This window comes from Nuphar pumila, chromosome 14 (genome assembly GCF_984573655.1).
Source record: "Nuphar pumila chromosome 14, dmNupPumi1.hap1.1, whole genome shotgun sequence".
NCBI classification, from domain to species: Eukaryota; Viridiplantae; Streptophyta; class Magnoliopsida; order Nymphaeales; family Nymphaeaceae; genus Nuphar; species Nuphar pumila.
The window spans coordinates 76,797,309-76,820,063 of record NC_143262.1 but is presented as its reverse complement, the minus strand read 5'-3'; the positions used below and the strand labels follow the sequence as shown (position 1 = coordinate 76,820,063).

General features: G+C 37.0%; 1 protein-coding gene across 1 annotated transcript in view; it reads right to left on the bottom strand.

Annotated features, from left to right (window-relative positions):
- Window positions 1–21,497, bottom strand: part of LOC149817018 (iron-sulfur cluster assembly SufBD family protein ABCI8, chloroplastic-like) — a 37,429-nt gene extending 15,932 nt beyond the window's left edge. Inside the window, exon 1 of the mRNA XM_089988165.1 lies at window positions 19,920–21,497. Within this exon, the coding sequence (XP_089844291.1) occupies window positions 19,920–21,332 (1,413 nt within the window). The 5' untranslated portion in view covers window positions 21,333–21,497. The remainder of the gene's footprint in view (window positions 1–19,919) is intronic.
- Window positions 21,498–22,755: the final 1,258 nt, after the last annotated feature.

Here is a 22,755-nt window from a genome sequence, read left to right as displayed (position 1 = left end):
TTAAAAGAGGTCGGGGTAGGCCTAGGAAGACTTGGATGGAGATGATAGGAAAAGATATGAATGCTTTGAACCTCACCGAGGACATGGCATTGGATAGAAATGATTGGAGGAAAAGGATTCATGTGGAAGACCCCAAATGAATTTCTTTTTTGGTTCATATCGCTGACCCCAATGGTTTTGGGATGAAGGCGTAGTTGTTGTTGTTGTTGTTGTATCTTCCATTTGGACCCAACTTGCCCAATTTGAACCCAAATGGGAAGGAAAGTGTATAGAAATGCGGAGAGTTCAAGTTGAAGAAGAGACTTTTCGCTTTTCTCTATGGTTTGAGACCCGAGTTTGAACAAACAAGGGCCTCCTTGCTATCATCTTCATCACCTCCTCCTATTCATGAGATTCTCACTAAACTTAGTGGAGAAGAGACTAGGCTAAACATGAGTAAAAATGTTAGGGTGCTGGCTACTTCTAGCAATGGTCAAGAAGAGTATTGCGCACTTGCCGCATCAAAACCAGGACACTATATCAAGCCATATAAACCTCCTTATTTTAACAAGAATCGAGGAGAATCAAAAATCATTTGCCATAATTGTAATGAGCTCGGTCATATTAGGCCTCAATGTCCTAGATACAAATATAGGCCTCAAGAAAAGCGTGTTGCGGCTGCACCATCAAAACAAGATGAAGATACTTTGAATCTCAAAGACCTCACCAAATCATTATCTCAACTGACGGAGGCATTACAACCACAGCTTAAAGGATCTACCTCAGGAGCGGCCATTGCAACCTCTTCTACTCCTGGTATGTGCTCTTGGCTTCTTGATTCAGGAGCTTCTTTTCATATGACCCCACATAGATCTATACTATCCGAATGTCAACCTAATTCAAATGCATCATTTGTTTCCATTGCCGATGGTACTGCCTTGGAAATAGAGGGTGTTGGAATTTTTAAAAATGATTTGTCAAAACATAACAACTTTTATATTCCGAAAATAAGACATACCAAAACTTCATCTTAATCTACTTTCTGTTTCTCAAATCTCGGATCATGGATGTGATGTCATTTTCTCATCAAGTAAATGTTGGGTGCAGGATCGCCAGTCCGGGAAATTGATTGGGGAAGGTTCTAGGCAAGGAGATCTCTATTATATGGATTTCCTTTGTATTCCAAAGGAATCATTTTGCAACACTGCCCAAACAAAAGACATACGGACTTGGCATCATAGACTTGGGCATCCAAATATAAGAAAATTAAATTTTGTACCTATTACCAAGAATCTTTGTAAAGATAATTTTGAATGCAAAGAATGTTTACTTGGTAAAATGACAGTCTTGCCTTATGGTCAAAGAACTTTTTACTCCTCAATGCCTTTTGAATTAGTTCATTCGGATGTATGGGGTCCTGCTCCTGTAGCCTCTAAAGGCGGATTCTCCTACTATGTTGTGTTTATTGATGACTTCACTAGATATTGTTGGATTTACTTTCTTAAGTATAAATCAGATGTATTTGCAACCTTCAAAACATTCCATAACATGATTAAAAATCAATTTGAAAGTAAACTCAAAATTCTCAGAACTGACTCTGGAGGAGAATACTTGTCAAATGAGTTTAAACAATTTTTAGAAAATGAAGGAATTTTACATCAAAGATCATGTCCTAGAACCCCACAACAAAATGGAGTTTCAGAAAGGAAACACAGACATATTGTGGAAACTACAAGAACTCTTCTTATTGCTAAAAATGTTCCAAAAAATCTTTGGGCTGAAGCTGCATTAACCTCAGTATATCTTATAAATATGATGCCTTCCAAAACTTTATCTAATGAAATTCCTTTTGAAAAATTATTCAAATATCAACCTGACTATCAAAGACTGAGAATCTTTGGTTGCAAATGTTATGTTTTGAATGATAAAGGAGATAAACTATCTTCTAAAGCTATTTCCTGTGCGTTCATTGGTTATTCAGAAACACAAAAAGGATTTAAATGTTATGATACCAAAAATGATAAACTTCTCATTTCAAGGAATGTTAATTTTGTTGAAAATGAAAGTGGATTTGAAGAAAACATGTCGGAAGACATAAACTCTGATTATTCTCTCTTGTTCAAACTATTGTCTAATGATGAAAATATTTATGTAGAACCTCTTATTGAAAATAGAACAATAGTTGAACCAATAGTATACACTAGAAGAAATCGAAATGCATTCAATGAAGGTGTAAATCAAAGTAATCATGAAGCATCAGAAATTCCTTCAGAACAAACCACTATTCGTAGATCAGAACGAACCTCAAGAATCCCAAATAAATTTGTGCCTTATGATTCATTCTCTCCTAAATATAGAGCATGTCTTATAGCTATCCACTCATATTTTGAACCCTCATGTTACAATGAAGCAAAAAATTTACCTGAATGGATAAAAGCTATGCACATAGAATTAGAAGCTCTTAAAGATGCTAATACTTGGGAAATTTTGGATTTACCTATAGGAAAAAAGACAATAGGTTGTAGATGGGTTTTTAAAGTAAAAACCAAAAGTGATGGATCCTTGGAAAGGCATAAAGCCAGATTAGTTGCCAAAGGATATTCTCAAGAATACGGAGTAGATTACGAAGAAACTTTTGCTCCTGTTGCCAGGATGACCACTGTTCGAATGCTTGTAGTTATTTCAGCTATTAAAAATTGGAATATATTTCAAATGGATGTTAAAAATGCATTTTTAAATGGGAATCTCAATGAGGAAGTATATATGGATATTCCACCTGGATTAATAATTCCTTCAGGTAAAGTGCTTAAATTAAAAAAGGCATTATATGGCCTCAAACAAGCACCTAAAGCTTGGTTTGATACTTTTAACAATGTTATTACAAGGTATGGTTTTAAACCATGCTATACTGATACAGCTTTGTTTATCAAGAACTCTTCTGCTGGTATTATAATTTTACTTTTATATGTTGATGATATGTTAATTACAGGTAGTGAAAAGGAGGGAATCAAGAAAGTAAAACAATTTTTGAAAAATTCTTTTGAAATGACAGATCTTGGGTTTCTAACATACTTTCTTGGTATAGAAGTTTCATACTCTAACCGAGGATACATATTGTCACAAACAAAGTTTGCTTCAGATATTATTGACAAGTCAGGACTTTCAGATGATAAAGTTGTTGATACTCCAGAGATTGTTGGAATGAAAATGCGAGCCGATGATGGAGTTCCTTTGGACAATCCAACTCCCTTCAGACAGCTAGTGGGATCTCTTATGTATTTAAGTATTACAAGACCAGACATAGCCCATGCTGTGCATATAGCCAGTCAATTTCAACATGCTCCAACATCAGCTCATATGAGTGCAGTCATGAGAATTATTAAATACATCAGAGGCACTATAAATAAGGGAGTCTTTCTGTCCTCTTCTTCCTCCTTAGATCTTATTGCATATTCTGATGCTGATTGGGGAGGAGATCCAAATAACAGGCGCTCAACAACTGGTTTTTGTATATTTTTAGGTGAATCTTTGATTTCATGGAGGTGCAAGAAACAACAAAAGGTGTCATTATCATCTACAGAAGCTGAATATAGAGCAATGGCAACTACTACTATGGAAGTCGTGTGGCTCAAACAACTGATTTCAGATATGGGGATTCACCTTCAGAATCCTACAAGATTGTGCTGTGACAATAAGAGTTCGATATACATTGCTCGAAATCATACATTTCATGAAAGAACTAAGCATATAGAGATGGATTGCCATTTTGTTCGTGAAGAATATTTGAAGAAGACTATTGATCTTCCCTATGTGACATCAGAATATCAACTTGCTGACTTCTTCACCAAGGCACTATGCTCACCAAGATTCAACTTTTTACTTGACAAACTTTCGGTGATTTCACCATAAGTTTGAAGGAGACTGTTAGAAAATGACATATATATGTATATACTTGAATATATATATATATATATGTATATACTTGAATATATATATATACATACTTTTCGTAATACAAGAGTATGTATATAACTATATATTTAAAGTATATACTTATATTCTTGTAATACTTTTTTATTTATTTATTTTTGTAATTTTATTTCTTTCTTATTTTTTGTCTTTTTGTCAAACAGTCATAATTGACTAGAGCTGTTGGACTCTCAAAACAGCCAACAGCCTTTTTGTCAGGTTCTGTCAAAATGTTGACTGTTTGAATAGAGCTGTTGGGCTACTCCCAACGGCTCTAATTAGAGCTGTTGGGAGTAGCCCAACAGCTATCCCAACAGCTATTTTAATAGCTCCTCTCATGTAACCTCTCTATAAATAAGGGCATGCTGCCCATTGTAATTCATATACAAAGGTAGAGGGTTTTACCTCTTAGATATTCAGATTCAAGTGCATTTATGCACTATTCTTATGTTTGTGTTGTGGAGCATTTTGTATGCTATTTTGGTTTACCATATTGGGTGAATGTATGTTTTGTCAAGTTGTTTGTAGACTTGATTGTGTGAAAGACTCTTTACAGTTCCCTACTGAGCGACGCGTTGTACTCTATAGGCCCGGAGGCAGTGATAAATGGGTAAGGGTTGCTAGGTCGTCGCCCAGAAGCGACGCATCACACCGGCGCCCGAGTGTGGTGTCAAATAGGCAAGGGTTCCCTCACTTTGTTGGACGGGTGGGGGTAAAAAAGTTAGTCCAAGACCATAAAATTAGGTTAGCCACTTGGAACATAGGATCTTTAACTGGTAAGTTGGTAGAGTTAGTAGATGTTATGTGTAGGAGAAAGATTGATATTTTATGTTTACAAGAGACCAAATGGGTAGGTGAGAAAGCAAAAGTGATAGAACCTTGGGGATATAAGATTTGGTATACAAGAATAAATAGGAATAGGAATGGAGTAGGGATTGTTATGAGTCGTGAGTTTATAGATAATGTAGTTGAGGTCCGTAAGAAGAGTGATAGGATTTTACTTATTAAATTAGTATTAGGTATGGATATTATTAATATTATTAGTGTTTATGCCCCTCAAGTAGGTTTAGATTATTCCATTAAGCGTCAATTTTGAGAAGATTTAGATGGAGTAGTACAAGGGATATCTTATGGAGAAAGGTTTTTCATCGGCGGTGACCTTAATGGGCATGTAGGCATTAGTAGGGATGGATTTGAGAGTATCCATGGAGGCTATGGTATAGGAGAAAGAAACGAAAGTAGAAAAATGATTTTAGATTTTGGTTTGTCCTATGATATGATCTTAGCAAACACTTGGTTTAGGAAGAGGGAGTCTCACCTAGTAACATTTAAAAGTGGGGTTAATACGAGTCAGATAGATTTTTTCCTACTTAGAAAGAGAAATAGGGGTTGTTGCATCGATTGTAAGGTTATACCGGGAGAAAGTGTAGCTACACAACATAGAGTCATAATTTTAGATCTTAGAATTAAACAATGCCGCAAAAGGGATAGACATAGGATAGATCCTAGAATTAAGTGGTGGGCACTGAAAGGAGGAGCTAAACAAGGAATGTTTATAGAGCGAGTAGTTAAGGAAGTTGATTGGTGTCTCGAGGAGGATTCAGAATCTATGTGGAATAAGATAGCAGGTGGCATGAGAAAGGTGGCTAAGGAGGTATTGGGTGAGTCTAAAGGCGGTGCACCGCTAGGTAAGGATACATCGTGGTGGAACGAGGATGTCAAATTAGCTATTAAGGTTAAAAGAGTGTTATAGAAATCTAAGTAAAAGTCGTGATAATGAGAATTTGGAGAAGTATATGATAGCAAAGAAGGAAGCTAAAAAAATAGTTCGGAACGCGAGGGATAAAGTATATAAGGAGGTTTATGACAAGTTGGATACCAAAGAGGGCGAGAAGGATATTTATAGGCTTGCAAAGATGAGAGATAGGAAATCGAGAGATCTGGGTATGGTTAGATGTATCAAAGATGAAACGCAAAGGGTTTTAGTCAAAGATGGGGAGATTAAGGAGAGATGGAAAGATTATTTTGATAAGCTATTCAATGAAAGTCATGCTCAGAATCTTGGAGACTTTTCCATTCCTTTTCATGAGATGAATCGTGACTTCATGCGCAAGATTCAAAAGAAAGAAATTGCAGAGGCTTTGAAGAAAATGAAATCAAGAAGGGCAGTTGGCCCATATGATATACCTATCGAGGCTTGGAAATGCTTGGGAGAGAAAGATTTAGAATGGTTGACAAATCTTTTTAACAAGATTTGGCGGACAAATAAGATGCCTAATGAGTGGAGGAAGAGTACTTTGGTGCCTCTATATAAGAATAAGGGTGATATACAAGATTGCACAAACTATCGGAGTATAAAACTCATGAGTCATACTATGAAACTTTGGGAGAGGGTGATTGAGTCTAGGTTGAGGAAGGTTGTCATGATATCGGAGAATCAGTTTGGTTTTATGCCTGGAAGATCAACTATGGAAGCTATACATCTTCTTAGACAACTTATTGAAAGATATAGAGAGAGGAACAAAGATTTGCATATGGTTTTTATTGATTTAGAAAAGGCATACGATAGAGTACCTAGGGACGTTCTTTGGTGGACAATGATGAAGAAAGGTGTTTCTCTCAAGTACATTAGTATAATTAAAGATATGTATGAAGGAGTACTAACCAATGTCCGCACTTGTGGAGGGGTGACAACCAATTTTCCTATAACGGTTGGGTTACATCAAGGATCTGCTTTAAGCCCTTTCCTATTTGCTATAGTGATGGATGAGCTTACGAGATCAATTCAAGAAAATGTGTCGTGGTGTATGTTGTTTGCTGATGATATTGTTTTGATTTATGATTCTAGAGCTGGGGTTAATGCTAAGTTAGAATTATGGAGACAAACATTAGAAGCAAGAGGTTTTAAGTTGAGTAAGAGTAAGACAAAATACATGGAATGTCGATTTAGTAAGCAACGAAGTAGTGATGGGAGTGTAGTGAAGCTTGGTGAGCAAGAAATATCGGTGGATGATTCTTTCAAATATTTGGGATCTATCATTCAAAAGTATGGAGAAATTGATGGAGATGTAAATCATAGGATAAAGGTTGGGTGGATGAAATGGAAGAGTGCAACTGGAGTGTTGTGCGATCGTAGAATGCCATTGCGGTTGAAGGGAAAGTTTTATAGGACGACTATTAGGCCCGCTTTACTATATAGTACGGAATGTTGGGCTGCCAAGAGACATCATATTCAAAAATGAGTGTAGCTGATATGGATGTGTGGAAATACAATAAAAGATAAGATTCAAAACAAGGAGATACGTAAGAAGGTAGGCGTTGCACCCATTGAAATAAGATGAGAGAGAATCGTTTACGGTGGTTTGGACATATTCGACGAAGGCCTAATGATGCTCCAGTTAGAAGGATGGAGAAATGGGAAAATATATTAGTTAAAAGAGGTCGGGGTAGGCCTAGGAAGACATGGATGGAGGATAGGAAAGGATATGAATGCTTTGAACCTCACCGAGGACATGGCATTAGATAGAAATGAATGGAGGAGAAGGATTCATGTGGAAGACCCAGAATGATTTTCTTTGTTGGTTCATATCGCCGACCCCAATTGTTTTGGGATGAAGGTGTAGTTGTTGTTGTTGTTGTTGTTGTTGTTGTTGCATCTTTGTGCATGATACCTCAGATCATCTTTTTCAAGCTTGACCACAGAAAAAATAGGTAGATCTCATTTTAATTGGATAGACCAGAGTTACCAGTCGAGGAAGCGGGAGCGGGAAGCGATACGGGAAGCGGGAGCGGGAAGCGAGGCACTTTAAAAAATTTAGGAAGCGGGGAAGCGTGGGACCACTTAGAAGAAAATTCCGAACCGTCTCGGAAACGACCTAGGAAGCGAACCGGAAGCGACCTAGGAAGCGAACCGGAAGCGAGGGGAAGCGAAAAAAAATGAAAAAAATGGGGAAGCGAGGGGGAAGCGAGGGGGAAGTGTGGGGGAAACGTGGGGGAAGCGAGGGGGAAGTGTGGGGGAAACGTGGGGGAAGCGTGGGGGAAGCGCGCTTCCCATTTATGGGAAGCGCGTTTCCCATAAAAGGGGGACGCGCTTCCCATAAAAGGGAAGCGCGCTTCCCAAAAAAGGGGGACGCTTCCCCTCACGCTTCGGAAGCGCGACGTTTCGCGCTTCCCCTTTTGCCTAGGCGCTTCCGGTAACTCTGGGATAGACTAATGTTGATTGCTAAAAAAATGTCAGTTCTCACCACAAGTTCCCAGGGATCACATACAAAATTTGACTTTACACCAAGAACCTTACTGAAGAAGAAGATGGACCTAATCTAGATTCATCATTTATCTACCTATAAAATGAACCCAACTATAAGAATTCTGGAAATTAAATTAGCTTAATCTAAATGGATAAACTAAGTGCAAAAAAATCCATATAAGGTCCATTTTGACATACATGACATCAAAAAACAAGTAAATGCCCTAAAAGTAAGCAGAAAGCAACTAAAGAAGATTTGAAGGCGTCCAAACCAGGGTTACCGGAAGCGCCTAGCTAAAAGGGGAAGCGCGCTTCGAAAGCGCGGAACGTCGCGCTTCCGAAGCGTGGGGGGAAGCGTCCCCCTTTTTTGGGAAGCGCGTTTCCCTTTAATGGGGGACGCGTTTCCCTTTAATGGGGGACGCGCTTCCCTTTAATGGGAAGCGCGCTTCCCATCACGCTTCCCCCTCGCTTCCCCTGTTTTTTTTAAATTTTTTGTATTTTTTATTTTTTATTTTTATTTTTTTCGCTTCCCCCTCGCTTCCGAGACGCTTCCTAGGTCGCTTCCGAGACGCTTCCTAGGTCGCTTCCGAGACACTTCCCGAATCGCTCCTAAGTGGTCCCACGCTTCCCCGCTTCCTAAAATTTTGAAAGTGCCTCGCTTCCCGCTCCCGCTTCCCGTATCGCTTCCCGCTCCCGCTTCCTCAACTGGCAACCATGGTCCAAACACCTCAAAGATCAACCAAACACGCCTAGACATGTTTGCAGCCATCCACAACCCATACATAAAAATGCACTGCATTTCCTCCTATGCTCATATTCTTGACAGTCTAGGTGTCCTAATACTGGTTCACCATGCTGGATCCAAATTCAAAATCCCAAAAAACCTAACTTTATTGTTCAACTGGATAAAAATTTGAGATTCCAACTACACTTTTTGGCTCAAGGACTAATGCACTTTATCAAGATGAACTACATTGATTTATACACTTTTGGCTGCATGATTGGAGTTTTTTAGTAATAGGTCATGTTAGTTTATGTTTCTCTGACTCAAATTCAAGATATATGATTTAAGTATAAATGAATAAATAAATATTTATTTGGCTTTCTCCAAACTTATTTGGAGATTAGGGCCGTATGTGGATTCAGTTTTATCTGCGAATAAATGTCGGATCCAAAGTCCAGTGTTAAAAGTTTGTATACCTGCATTAGCATCAAATTAAGGATGATGTTTCATTATTGAGTTGTTTATCGCTTCCATTGAAAAAGCTCTTCCATTATATGACGAGCCCCAAGTTGATGACCAGGAAAACTATTATTAAGTTCCAATATCACTCCATGCACCTAAATCTATCTCGAGTTTAAGAGTTCCATACATATGCTTACCATATGTTTCTTTAGAATTCTTCATAATTTGATGCATTGCTTCAAATGGCTACAAAATACAATATTAACTTGGTAAGATCGGAAGGTAGCATCTAGCAAAGTTTTTTATATTATGCCAAGAAGGATTCAACCATTTTTTATCTCTTATTTATTAGTAAGGATTTCAAACATGATTTCAGGCACCCTAAATAAACTTCAAATTCTTTGCTTGTTGACCAAGAAAAACATTCCTCTATCTTCTACCAGCAATGTAAACACCTATTCTAACCTAGCCATATAAACCTTTATGTATTGACCAACTTAACCATAGGCTTATCTAGTTTTTCAACTTGGACTTGGCCCAAATCCTAGCAATATCTATCATAAGTCTAATAGAGCCGAATTGAACTTCTTTCATGGGCTAATCATTGAATTGCACTTCTAGAAGCTGATTAGGATAAGAACTTGTGAGCAGGTTCTCATTGAGCTGAGTGCATGACTTTCCTTGTTGAAAAGCTTGTAGTCATTGATTTAAATTTTTAGTTATTATTGCTTTTAGACTATCTTATTTTGATTCAGATTGCAAAAGAACTGGACCCGTGTCAGACCCTAAAGCCCATTCACTTTCATAATTTTAGCCTTGTCCTGTGCCACTCACACCAACAGTAAAACATTTTCTCTCTCCTCTCCTAGGTGGGTGCAATAATGAACTTCAAACCTATTCAAAATATGATACATATCTAGAAGACAATCAGAGACTCAAGATCTGGGCTACATTTAAAGTATGATTTCAAAACTAAAATATGATCAGACTCAAGATTGGGACTAGACGAAGTGACTATCGAGATTCAAGACTAGAATGAATCTAATTGACAACTAAAACAAGTCATAACAGTTATAATTCAAGATGATAAAAAAATGTAAAACAGGACAAAGCTAAAAAGCAAAAGAAATTAAATATGTAACTCATCATTGACTTGCCCTAGGATTGTACAAAAGCCAATCTAAGCCTAAACTCAATTTGTTTAAAATTCAAACAAACGATAGTTAAGAATGCAGAGAGAGAGAGAGAGAAATAAAAAAATATAATCATCATAAGACATCTAAGTCAACACTTCCAACCCTCACTCATTTCTATGGGAAAAGCAACAAAGGCCAAAGTCTCTTGTTATTGTGTATTATTACCTATGCACCTTTAAATACCCTCTCTTAAAATATCTTTGATATCCTAAGCCTGCAATCTAGAAACATACCCAAACCTGTGATCAAGTTATTGTATGCATAAGTACTACCCTAAACCAATTTTTTGTGTGTGTGGAAAATGTTTGTCGATGCTCCACAGCTCAAGTGTAACATGTCCATGACACATCTACTGTTTTTCAAACAGTTAGGCATTAGATTGGCTGGACCAATGAAGCAATGAAGGATCAATGCAAGAATAAGCAGCAAGATGTCCTTGTGATGGTGAACAGGGACCATCAGACCAGGAGTTCCCAAAAAAACTAGCTTTTGTCAGCTTTAGGGCTAAGGAAATTTTGTACATAAAAGAGATTTGTCAGTTTAACAGTATCTTATACCAGAAACTGGATATCCCTTTCCATTTCTGGTGACATAGAGGCCAACCATACAAATATATTGTGATAACCAAACTGCTATCAGTTTGTGTTAAGATGGATGTATTCTTTTGTACGTATATATGTATGTATACGTATATAAATTAATATATAATATATATTTATATATATTATATATTGTATGCATATATATAAATATATAATATATATTATATATATATATGTTTAATCAACATATGTTGACTAAAGTTAACATATGCTTGACTTCTAGCCATTGGAGAAGGTGTCCAATGGCTAGATTTCTAACTGTTGGACCCTCTCCAACGACTAAAAGGGGCGCTCTCTCCTCCTTTTATTCTCTTCTCCCCTCTATAAATAAGTGGGTATCTACATATGTGAGTTTTGAGAGATTGTATAGGTAGTTTTTAGTGTATTGAGTGATTGTAGTGAGGCGCTTTGTAATTTTGCATTTCTTTTGTATTATTTGAATTTCATTCTTAATGAAATTGTTTATTTTTTAAGTCTTGCATTTCATTGTTATTTCTATGATGAATATGTATCCAAATGCATTGTATATGTTGGTTCTTGATCCATTCCGTAGTGCATCGGGATTCGCATCTTTCTCATGACATGGTATCATAGCTTAGCATCTTGGTCTTGGTATCTTGGACATGTTTGTTCCTCAAAAGAAAACTCTTAATCAGTGTTGTGAAAAACGTTGATGCGTAGCAAGGCACTGCACCAAAAATTGAGGCGAGTTGTAAGCCTCGAGCCGTAAAGCGTAAGCCTCAAATTTTTTTAAACTTTAAAAAAAATATCTAAAAATACAAATAAATAAAGAAATGCTTTATTGATGAAGTAACAACCAATAAAAAATAGAAAATCTCAAATAAGTACTAAAAAATTTGAGATTAACATATAAAAGTAACACAAAAACTGATTACATAATTGAAAAACTAATTATATAATTGAAAAATATAATGTCCTATAAAGCAACAACCAATAAGCAATAGAAAATCTCAAATAAGTACTAAAAAATATGAGATTAACCTATAAAAGTTAAAGCATATGAGATTAACATATAAAAAGTAAAATAAACTAATTAAATATAACATATAAAAGTAACTAAGAAACTGATTACATAAAACACTTCTTATTATCTCAAATAAGTACTAAAAAATGAGAAAAAATCTTCTTATTCTTCTTATTCTTCTTATTCTTCTTATTCTTCATCTTTTTTCACGCCTCAGGCTAGCGCCTTGAAGAGCAGAGGGCCTCGCCTTTTGCATCTCAAGGCAAGGCACACCTTTTGCACCTCAAGGCATGTTTTTAATAACACTGCTCTTAATTGATGAATGACTTGCACTCGATGATCTCTCATTCCGGTATGCGTTTTATATTTGGTAAAGTGTCTATGATAAAATTTCAAAAGTTGTTTTTGGTAATGTTATGTTGAAAAATTGGACGTGCTTTTCAAATTAATTGAAATTAAAACTTTCTTTTAAATCTCCTTTTAAATGAATTATTGTTTTGTTAGCTCTTGCATGAGCATGTTGATTCGAAGTATATTTTAAGTATGCTAGTACTTTTGTTTTAACAAAACATATTAAAAATTACGTACTAAGTAAATATGTGATTTCTTAAGGACTTTAAAATTATGATTACATGTTTTTCATGTTTCTTGCTTTGGTGTGTGTTCGTTTAGAGTTTTAGCAGATACTTTTGATCTATCCTATCATCAATAAAAAATTATTTTGTTGTGTTAACCACCTTGGGTGGATTTAGTATATGAGTCCATCTTGTGGCTTGTGTATGTTCTTTTGATGCATTTGTGGAACTCTTTGAGTGCCCACTTTGTTAATTTGGTGAACATTTTCGGGAAACCTTGTTTTCTTTCTTGTTAAAACTTATTTTAAAAAAAAAACTTTGTTGTTGAGTCTTAAGTAACTTTATGTGTTTTTCCCATTGATGATTTATTAACTTGGGTACTTGTGCCCTCTTGCAACTCTTAGTGCTTTCTTTCTTGATATTTTATATCATGATTCTTAGAGATTTTACACTTGTTGCAAAATTTCTTAAATGACATATGTGAGTTCGTGATTAGAGAAAATTATGTATTAAACATCTATATAAAAGATCTTCATGAATCTCTAAATATGTACCTTCATTGTCTTATAGTAGACTTATGATTTATATTAAGCTTCTTAAATCTATTATTTTTCTCCTTTTATTTGATCTTTGTGCCTTGGTGCACGTGTCCCTTGATTGGCGAATTTATGAGGTAATCTAAAAAATTCATCTTCTTTGTGTTGATTGCTTGCTTATTCAAATTTATGAAAAATGGTTATCATGTATTACATATAATTGCATCAATTGATATATTGTTGTGCATATGATTGTACTATATTCATGCTAAGGCTTTTTCATTTACTTTTATTGAATTTGATTTAAAACTTGTTTTTTCAAATCGGTTATGTGATATGAACTTACCCTATTTGGAAATTGATTTTCATAAGTATTTATTGCCTTCTTATGGCATTGACTCTATCCATCACAGAATTTTATATGATACATCATTTCTCTTGGCCTTATTGTTGGGTCAGGGTTAGCTCTTGAGGTGAGTTATGTGTGCACCTCATGTCATCGTATCAATCTAGATTCTCAAGGGTTATGAGTGACATGTTGTCACTTGTCTTTGGTTTAATTGATGGTTGATTGGCCTTTGAATCCATATATGATTTTGTTAATTCAGAGATATTGTTGAGGTGAGTTATGTGCACCTTTTTTTATGTCAGTTTAGATTGTCAACTTATAGTTTGGCTCTAACTGACACTTGTTTGATCTCTAGATTTGAGTGTGTGTTTAACTCATTTTTTGTATGGCCATTATTATTATGGATGCTTATAACTCTATTTATTTGTGATGACTATCTATTTTTGAAACCATGGTATTTCGAAAGATGGTTAAAATTGATATTTTTATTGATAACATCAATATGTTTTTATTACAAGCTTTCTTACCTCGAGTGTCTTCTCATTTTTATGCCTCTTATCCAAGTGTTATTATATGTAGACAAGAGATGTTTGTTCACACCTTCGTGTATGTTTTTAACCCTTTGTTGACATTGAGATTATACCAGAGTTACCGGAAACGCGCATGTACTAGGGGAAGCGCGCTTCCCCGAGACGCGCTTCGGAAGCACGAAACGCGGCGCTTCTGAAACGCGTGGGGAAGTGCATGAAAAATATAGGAAGTGCGTCCCCCTTTAAAGGGAAGTGTGTCCCCCTTTAAAGGGAAGCGCGTCCCCCGTTAAAGGGGTACGCGTACTCCTTTAAAGGGGGACGCATTTTTTAAAATGTCAAGTTTGCCCCTTTTTTAAAAAAAATTTAACACGTGAAAACAAAAAAATTAAAGAAAATCGTTTTTGAATAAGGGAAAAATGGACATTTTTAAAAAATCGTAAGGATAAAAAAAAGAAACTTAGGGTTTTTTTTTTTTCATCTCTCTCTCTCTCTCTCTCTCTCTCTCTCTCTCTCTCTCTCTCTCTCTCTCTCTCTCTCTCTCTCTCGTTTTCGGCCACCGGCGACCTCCTCCTCCATTGACATCCGATGATCGACGACCTCCTCCTCCATTGACGTTCGACGACCGGCGACCTCCTCCGCTATTCACGTCCGACGACCGGCGACCTCCTCCACCGACGTCCGACGGCCGGCGACCTCCGCCACCGACGATGTCTCTGTTCAGGTACGCTCTCTTTTCTCGATTCTCTCTCCTGTCATTTCTCGTCCCTCCGTTGTTGCTGTTTGATTTGCTACCGAGTCTCGATCGAGCTCAATGCGTGTTTGGTTGGAAATGAATGGAAAGAAACCGATGGGTTTGATTGGGTTTCAGCCGGCACGTTGGCGATGTTGTCATTGTGCGTTAGATACGTGAATTTTTAAGATGTCTTGGTGACATTGATTGATTCTTATTAGCGAAGCAGGATTTCTGCGTCGATCGTTCACAGGAAGTCACTTTGCTCGCTGCGACGCTTGGTTAATAGCAAAGTCACAAATCTCTTTATTGGTATTTTCTCGACGGTGAACGAAAATATTGCAATAAATTGAAGAAATTTGGTTTTTTTTTTTGGGGGGGGGGGGGGGATCTATGTACATTTAAAACTTAAATGTATGAGAAAACATAATAAAAACATTAAAATATAAAAATGTAGATATCATGTTAATGATATTGCAACAAAAACCATGATATGTTCAAAATGTCTTGTTTTTTGTGGGGGGATTGTATTTGTTTCAGAAGATCTTGCGCTAAAATAGCGTGGCTTAAAAAATCCTGAGATATTTTTGTGAGTATGGTTAATAGATATGAAGTGCATTGGGGATTTGGGGGGTTACTAGTTAATTAGGTGACCCCACACTATTGTGTGTACTCAGTTGAGCTAAGATTGGGCTTGCTTAGGTGCAGTGTTTTTTCCACTCTTCATTATATTGTTGGGTCTGCAGTGTCACTTGCAATCTTGTTTTAATCAATTAACCAGGAGAAATGTCTAACTAGGGATCATGTTGGTTGTGTTTATAATTTTCTTCTAAGTGGTCCCACGCTTCCCCGCTTCCTAAATTTTTGAAAGTGCCTCGCTTCCCGCTTCCCATATCGCTTCCCGCTCCCGCTTCCTCGACTGGTAACTCTGGATTATACTCTTAATCTAGTCGCTAATACACTTGATTTTTTAGCGTCATTATATGTAAACAAGAGATACCTCACCGAGGACATGGCATTGGATAGAAATGATTGGAGGAGAAAGATTCATGTGGAAGACACAAAATGATTTTCTTTGTTGGTTCATATCGCTGACCCCAATTGTTTTGGGATGAAGGCGTAGTTGTTGTTGTTGTTGTATATGTAAACAAGAGATATTTATTCACACATTCATGTCTGAGTTTAGCCCATTGTTGGTATTATACTCTTGATCTAGTCGTTGATATACTTAATTTTTTAGTATCATTATATGTAGACAAGAGATGTTTATTCACACCTTCGTGTATAATTTTAGCCATGCTCTTGTTCTAGTCGTTGATACACTTGTTTTTAAGTGCCATTATATGTAGACAAGAGATGTTTATACACACTTTCGTGTGTCTTTTGCCATTTAGTGGCATGATGATTATGCTCTTGTTTTAGTCATTGATAGACTTGATGTTTGAGGTTTGGAGGCCTAAGAGATGATTGTTTGTGGTTGTTAAAATAGTATTTTAATTTGCAAAATTCATTCATTATGATGTATGAGATTTTTTAAAATTTCTTCATAATTTTTCTAAACTCATTTGCTCTTTCATGAGAAATGGTTGTTGAAATATTTTCACGCTTTTTGCATTGTATATGCTTTAGTTACATGAGTTATTCTATGATTAATTGTTTTGCATAATTTGTTAAAAGCATATATTCAATAAACAAATATATATATTCTTTTTTACCTGTGTTGTCCTTTGTTGGCTCTTTGTATTGTCCCATAGTAGACTTGTGCTTATGCACTTTTGTGCTTGTATTGTGCCCTCGTGTGTTTGTGTTGTCTATGCTTAGACTTATATGTACTTTTGCACTTTGTTTTTGTAATTCTGCATATTTCATTATATGCTTTTCTAAGCATTTCATTAGTAAAAATCTCTTATGTGTATGCCCATAGTGGCTATTGTGTGTGTTTGACACTTGATATTATCTTTTGAAAAATTAATGTTTCTTTAACACTCGGCTTTTAGTGTAAAACTGTCTTGTAATTTAAACTCTTTTGTGGGTTATTTCGTTATGGTATCAATGATTGTTTTTAAAAATCATATTTCAAGTCTACTATGCATTAATGTGATAAATAGATGTGTGTATTGAATAATGCATGTTTTCATGAATGTTTAAAGTAATTAATAAGTTATGAGTTTATCTTTGAGATATTTTGTGCATGCATTTCTCTTTTTGATAAAATGCAATTATGTTCTCTTATAAATTAAAAACTTTTGATTATCTATTAAGTCGAGTTTGTCAATGACTATCATGTTTGAAGTTAATGACTATTCAAAATCAATTCTTACTTTAAATTATTTTGAAAATGTTAAATTGAATTATTAAATATTTTCTGCACATTGTATGTTTGTGTGCTTGGCCATCCTCTCTCCATAATTTATATAAGTATAGTTCTTTTGTGTCAAATTGTTCTTGTTAGATGTTCTTACCAGTTTCTTTTCAAGCACTGGTGATATTGAAGATCCTCTCTGTAATAGAGCATAAAACGTATGATTGAACACCCATTAAAGAAGCACTAAATAGATTAACTTTATGAAGTCTATGAAGACATTTTATGTAATGGGGTTCTTCTTTGTAATTTCAAAGTTTGAGGAAGGGTGTTAAGATAGATGTATTCTTTTGTATATATATATATATATAGTCAACATATGGTTGACTTCTAGCTGTATGGGTAGTTTTTAGTGTATTTAGTGTTTTGGGTGATTGTAGTGAGGCTCTTTGTAATTTTGCATTTCTTTTGTATTATTTGAATTTCATTCTTAATGAAATTATTTATTTTTTAAGTCTCGTGTTCCATTGTTATTTCTATTATAAATATGTATCAAATACATTGTATTTGTTGGTTTTTGATCCATTCTGGGGCACATCGGGATTTGTGTCATTCTCATGACAGTTTGAACATATATCTCCAATTCAAATAACATTAAATATCGCAATGCTCACATGATTATAAAGAACATAACAAACAAATTCCCCAACCAACAGTATCTTATACCAGAAACTGAATATCCCTTTCCATTTCTGGTGAGGTAAAGGCCAACCACACAAATATATTGTGATAACCAAACTGTTATCAGTTTGAACATATAGCTCCAATTCAATTGCAATGCACACATGATTATAAAGAACAAAATTAGTTTTGTCTACTCTTGGCATGATTGCAGACCTTTCAACAAAAGTCTCTGAATAAATATTTCCACAAAATATTTTATGCACTGGTTCAAGATATGTTCAAGCTAATAAGTACACTGGATCAGCATTTAGTTGTCAAGGATAAATTCACTTGTATGTGAAAACCTTCAATGACTAAATTCAGATGCAATCAGGTTTGATACAATGAAAGAAGACCACCATATTCTAATCAGGGTCACATGGTAAAGCAGAATATATTGGTCCTAATGTAAGGCTGGTGGCCATGGTTATCTCACAGGACCATTAGGATCAATGGAAGTAGGCTTACCACTAATCTTGGGATGAGGCTACATGATATCTAAAAAATCTTTTACAATTTTTTTAAATTTCACTATCAAATTTCACAGCTCTTAAATATTTGGTTTTACTTCAAGGGTTCTATAACGGATGATTTTTAAGATGGTGGAGCATCTCTCACAAAACAAAAAGAAATAACCAGTCAATGGGGTAAGAAATTGATAAACAAAAGAGTTTTCTGCATTTGAGAGGGAGCAATTCACAATCACTTTTAAATATAGAAACTCCTTGAAAAAACTTAAAGCTAAGAAAACTTAGTTTCAAAGAATTCTGAGTCTAACGACACTTTTCCCACATCGCCAAAGACATCAGACTGCTTATTCTTGCATGGAATCTCTATTCCTTCATTAGTCAATAGAATAACATCCACATACAATTATAAATTAGTGAACTTACCACCCCTCCCTTCCCCCCCCCCCCCCCTCTTCCTTTTATTATGGCTGGTTTCACGCCATTCATTTTTGGCTAATCCAACACATAAAACCAGCAAAAGAAAGGACTTTGGAAAAACTGGTTATAAAATTGACTTGTCTATTGGTTCCAAGGGTGTCCATACAAAAAGCCATGCTAGCAACAGTTCTCAGTCATGACAAGGCCAGATATTGGTCAACTAAGTTTCCCCTTCAAGGTGGTACCAAACTCACTAGTTTCCAGCATCATTATCACAGGGAACTACTAGTGCATATGCAAACTGCTTGCTCAACACAAACTTTTAGCTGCAAAACTCCAACCATGTCCCCACTATTTAGCATTCTTTCAGCATTTTCTGTTAATTTATTCATCGGAGAGCTTTATAGGGTTTTCCTGAACAAAACAATTTCAATTCTAGCATATTCCTGAATATATGTTTTGCATTTCCAGCATGCAGGTGTTCTAAATAAGCATCCAGAAACTCAGGTGAACACACTTTCCACACAGGTTTATATATATCATAAGTCAAATCAAACAGATCAAATAGCAATAATTGAATGAATTCCAATATGGTGGCTGCCAAGCAAAAGGTTGAATAAGACGAGTAACCAGACCAAAGAAGGGAAACTGTTAAGGTTGATCAGGTCATTGATATCAAATAATTATTAATTACTCAGTTAAGAGTGAAGAAGATGAACGAAGAAAGGAGAAAAAGGTCGAATGGGCTAAACATGACCAGCATATTAAATTAATTTCTCAACTGAATCTGCAGAATGAAAAAGAATACAGAGAAGAAACAAAGGCTGATTCAAAGACAACAGAATTACTGAGTCAGACTACACGTTATGTTGTATTCAGGATCCAAATTTGCCACAAACTCCATGGTTTATCAAGTACAATTTCAGGCAGAGCTGTTTCAGTTATTAGCTGAACTGTGCACAAACTAGAACCTATATAAATAAAAAATAATCATCATTCTAGAAAACTACCATCTACCACATTCAAAAGAAAAACAAACAGCATCCATGACAAAACTAGCAGTACCAAATATCAGAATACTACAAAACACTCAATCATCACAAACAAAGGATTCATCCAATTACCTGAATGTAAGGGTAAGTATTCGCAGCCGCATTGTCGCCAATAAGCAACGAATCACACTGCGAGAAATTCCTCGATTTGTCCGCCCCAGGCTGCACCTGCACAAGCCCCCTATAGCAATTCCTGGAATGTCCCGCCGATATCCCCTTAGAAACGATCCTACTCCTCGAGTTCTTGCCCACATGTATCATCTTCGTCCCGGTGTCTGCCTGCTGGAAATTGTTCGTGAGAGCGACCGAGTAGAACTCTCCAATGGTGTCCCGCCCCCTCAGGACGACGCTCGGGTACTTCCAAGTAATCGCAGACCCAGTCTCCACCTGGGTCCACGAGATCTTCGATCGGTCTCCGGCGCACAATCCCCTCTTCGTCACGAAATTGTAGATCCCGCCCTTCCCCTCCTTATCGCCAGCATACCAATTCTGCACCGTCGAGTACTTGATCTCGGCGCCCTCCGCGCAGTAAAGCTCTACGACCGCAGCGTGGAGCTGGTTCCGATCGTAGGAAGGCGCGGTGCAGCCCTCCAGATAACCGACGAAGCTCCGCTCGTCGGCGACGATCAGGGTGCGCTCGAACTGCCCGGTCTCGAGGGCGTTGATCCGGAAGTAGGTGGAGATCTCCATGGGGGAGACGGTGTCCTTGGGGATGTAGCAGAAGGACCCGTCGCTGAACACTGCGGAGTTGAGCGCGGCGAAGAAGTTGTCGCCGGGGGGCACCACGCTGCCGAGGTAGCGCCTCACGAGTTCGGGGTACTCCTGGATGGCCTCGGAGATGGAGCAGAAGATGACGCCGGCGGCCGCGAGCGTTTTGCGGTGGGTGGTGGCGATGGAGACGCTGTCGAAGACGGCGTCCACGGCGACGTTGGTGAGGCGCTTCTGCTCGGTGAGGGGGATGCCGAGGCGGTTGAACGTCTCGAGGATCTCGGGGTCGACCTCGTCGAGGCTGCTCTTCTTGGGGAGCTGCTTGGGCTGCGAGTAGTAGCAGATGCCCTGGTAATCGATGGCCGGGTAGCGGTTGTCTGACCAGCGGGGCTCGGTCATGCGCAGCCACTGCCGGAAGGCGGAGAGCCGGAATTCGAGCATCCAGTCGGGCTCCTTCTTGAGGGCGGAGATGGCGCGGACGGTGTCCTCCGAGAGGCCCTTCTGGAGAGAGAAGGAATCGACGTTGGAGACGAACCCCCACTTGTAATCTCGGTCGAGGAACTGCTGGATGGCGTCGTTGGAGCTCGAGGGCGCTCGCTCCACCACCTTCGCCGCCTCCGACTCGGAAGAGACCGCCACCACTCTCAAGCAGGATTCGGATTTCTTCTTCTTCTTCTGTTGGGGCTTCAAGGAATTGGGTCTGCAGTTGGGGAGGAGGAGGAGGAGTTTGGGGTCTGTGGAGGGTTTGAGGAGGAGACTGGTGGTGAGGGAGGCCATACTTTTCGGTGATGATGCTTGCTGAATAGGTGAAGTTGGTTTTGAGTTGAGGGGGAAAAGGGAGAGAAAAAAAAAATTGAGAGGTAAGCTTATCTTCTTATTGGGGGAAGGAATTGGGAAGAAGAAATGGAATGCTCTGTAGAAGGGAACAGAGGCTTCTTTTCTTTTGCTGATTTGGTATTTTGTATTTTCATTTTGGGGGTGAGAGAGGTGGGTGATGATGGAAGAAGAGGGCTCCACCTCCCACTTGTGGGAAGGGCCAGGGGTGTGTAATTATTAAAATAAATCATAAACATATAATTTATAATTTCATTACATGTCAATTCAATTATAGAAACATAAAAGCCCAGTTTTGAAATTAAGCAAAAACTGTGCATTTATATCATATGTTTCTGGATAATCGTCCGGGCTCTATCTATCATATAATTCAAAGTTTACATCATATTATACGTTTAACATTATTAAAAGTAAAAAAAAACATTTAGAAACATAAACACATTAATACTTTTACATATTATAAAAGAATTTTATTTTATGGTTATTAAAAAGGGAAAAAGACGTTTTATAAAGAAGAAGAAAAAAAAGTTATTATTTTTTTATGAATTTTTTTAAAATGATGGTGAGAGAAAGAAGAGAATTTATTCTAGACGTAGAGATACATGATCGTGTCATACATGCCCCAGGTTTGGTTCGGACTCAAGTAAAACCAGACTTGAATCAAATACGGATCCGAGTTCATTATTAAAAAAAATCATGCCTGAATCCGATAAAAACTACATTAACCAAACCCGGATCATACTGGTAAAACTATAATTTTATCTTTTTACATTAAAAAATTGAGGGTCTTAATCAAAACTCGGGTCCAGTTAAGATCTAGTATAAAATTTCACAAACTATACCGTCCATGTATTATTAATCATACCTTCGGATCTTATAGGGTTGGGTTTGAGTCAAGTCCGCCTAAACCAAGCCCGTTGACACAAGCATACCCTGAGACATTCACATCATTTAAATGTTTTTAAATAATATTTTATTATATTTCAATTGTATTTTAATAAAAAGTTATTTTAAATGTTAAAATATTATAAATATAATTTTATTAATTAAAAAACTCCATGTCTTCGTGTCTCAATATTAAAAAAAAATCGAACTTTCGTGTCAAATCCGACTCCTGCATCCTCGAGTCCACATTGGCAACAAACAGATCATAAAATCATTGCATTTTTATTTTACGAGTGGCATTTTTGTCATTTACTGGCAACAAATAGAGGGAGGCACCGCCTCTCCAATTCACGTAAGGATACATGTAACAGGGACACCATTTTGGTGGCGTGTCTCTTGCAGTACCAGCAGACACGCTCAACACGACACTAACACACAATGACACGTATGAAAAATATTTTGATATTATTTTTATATGTTT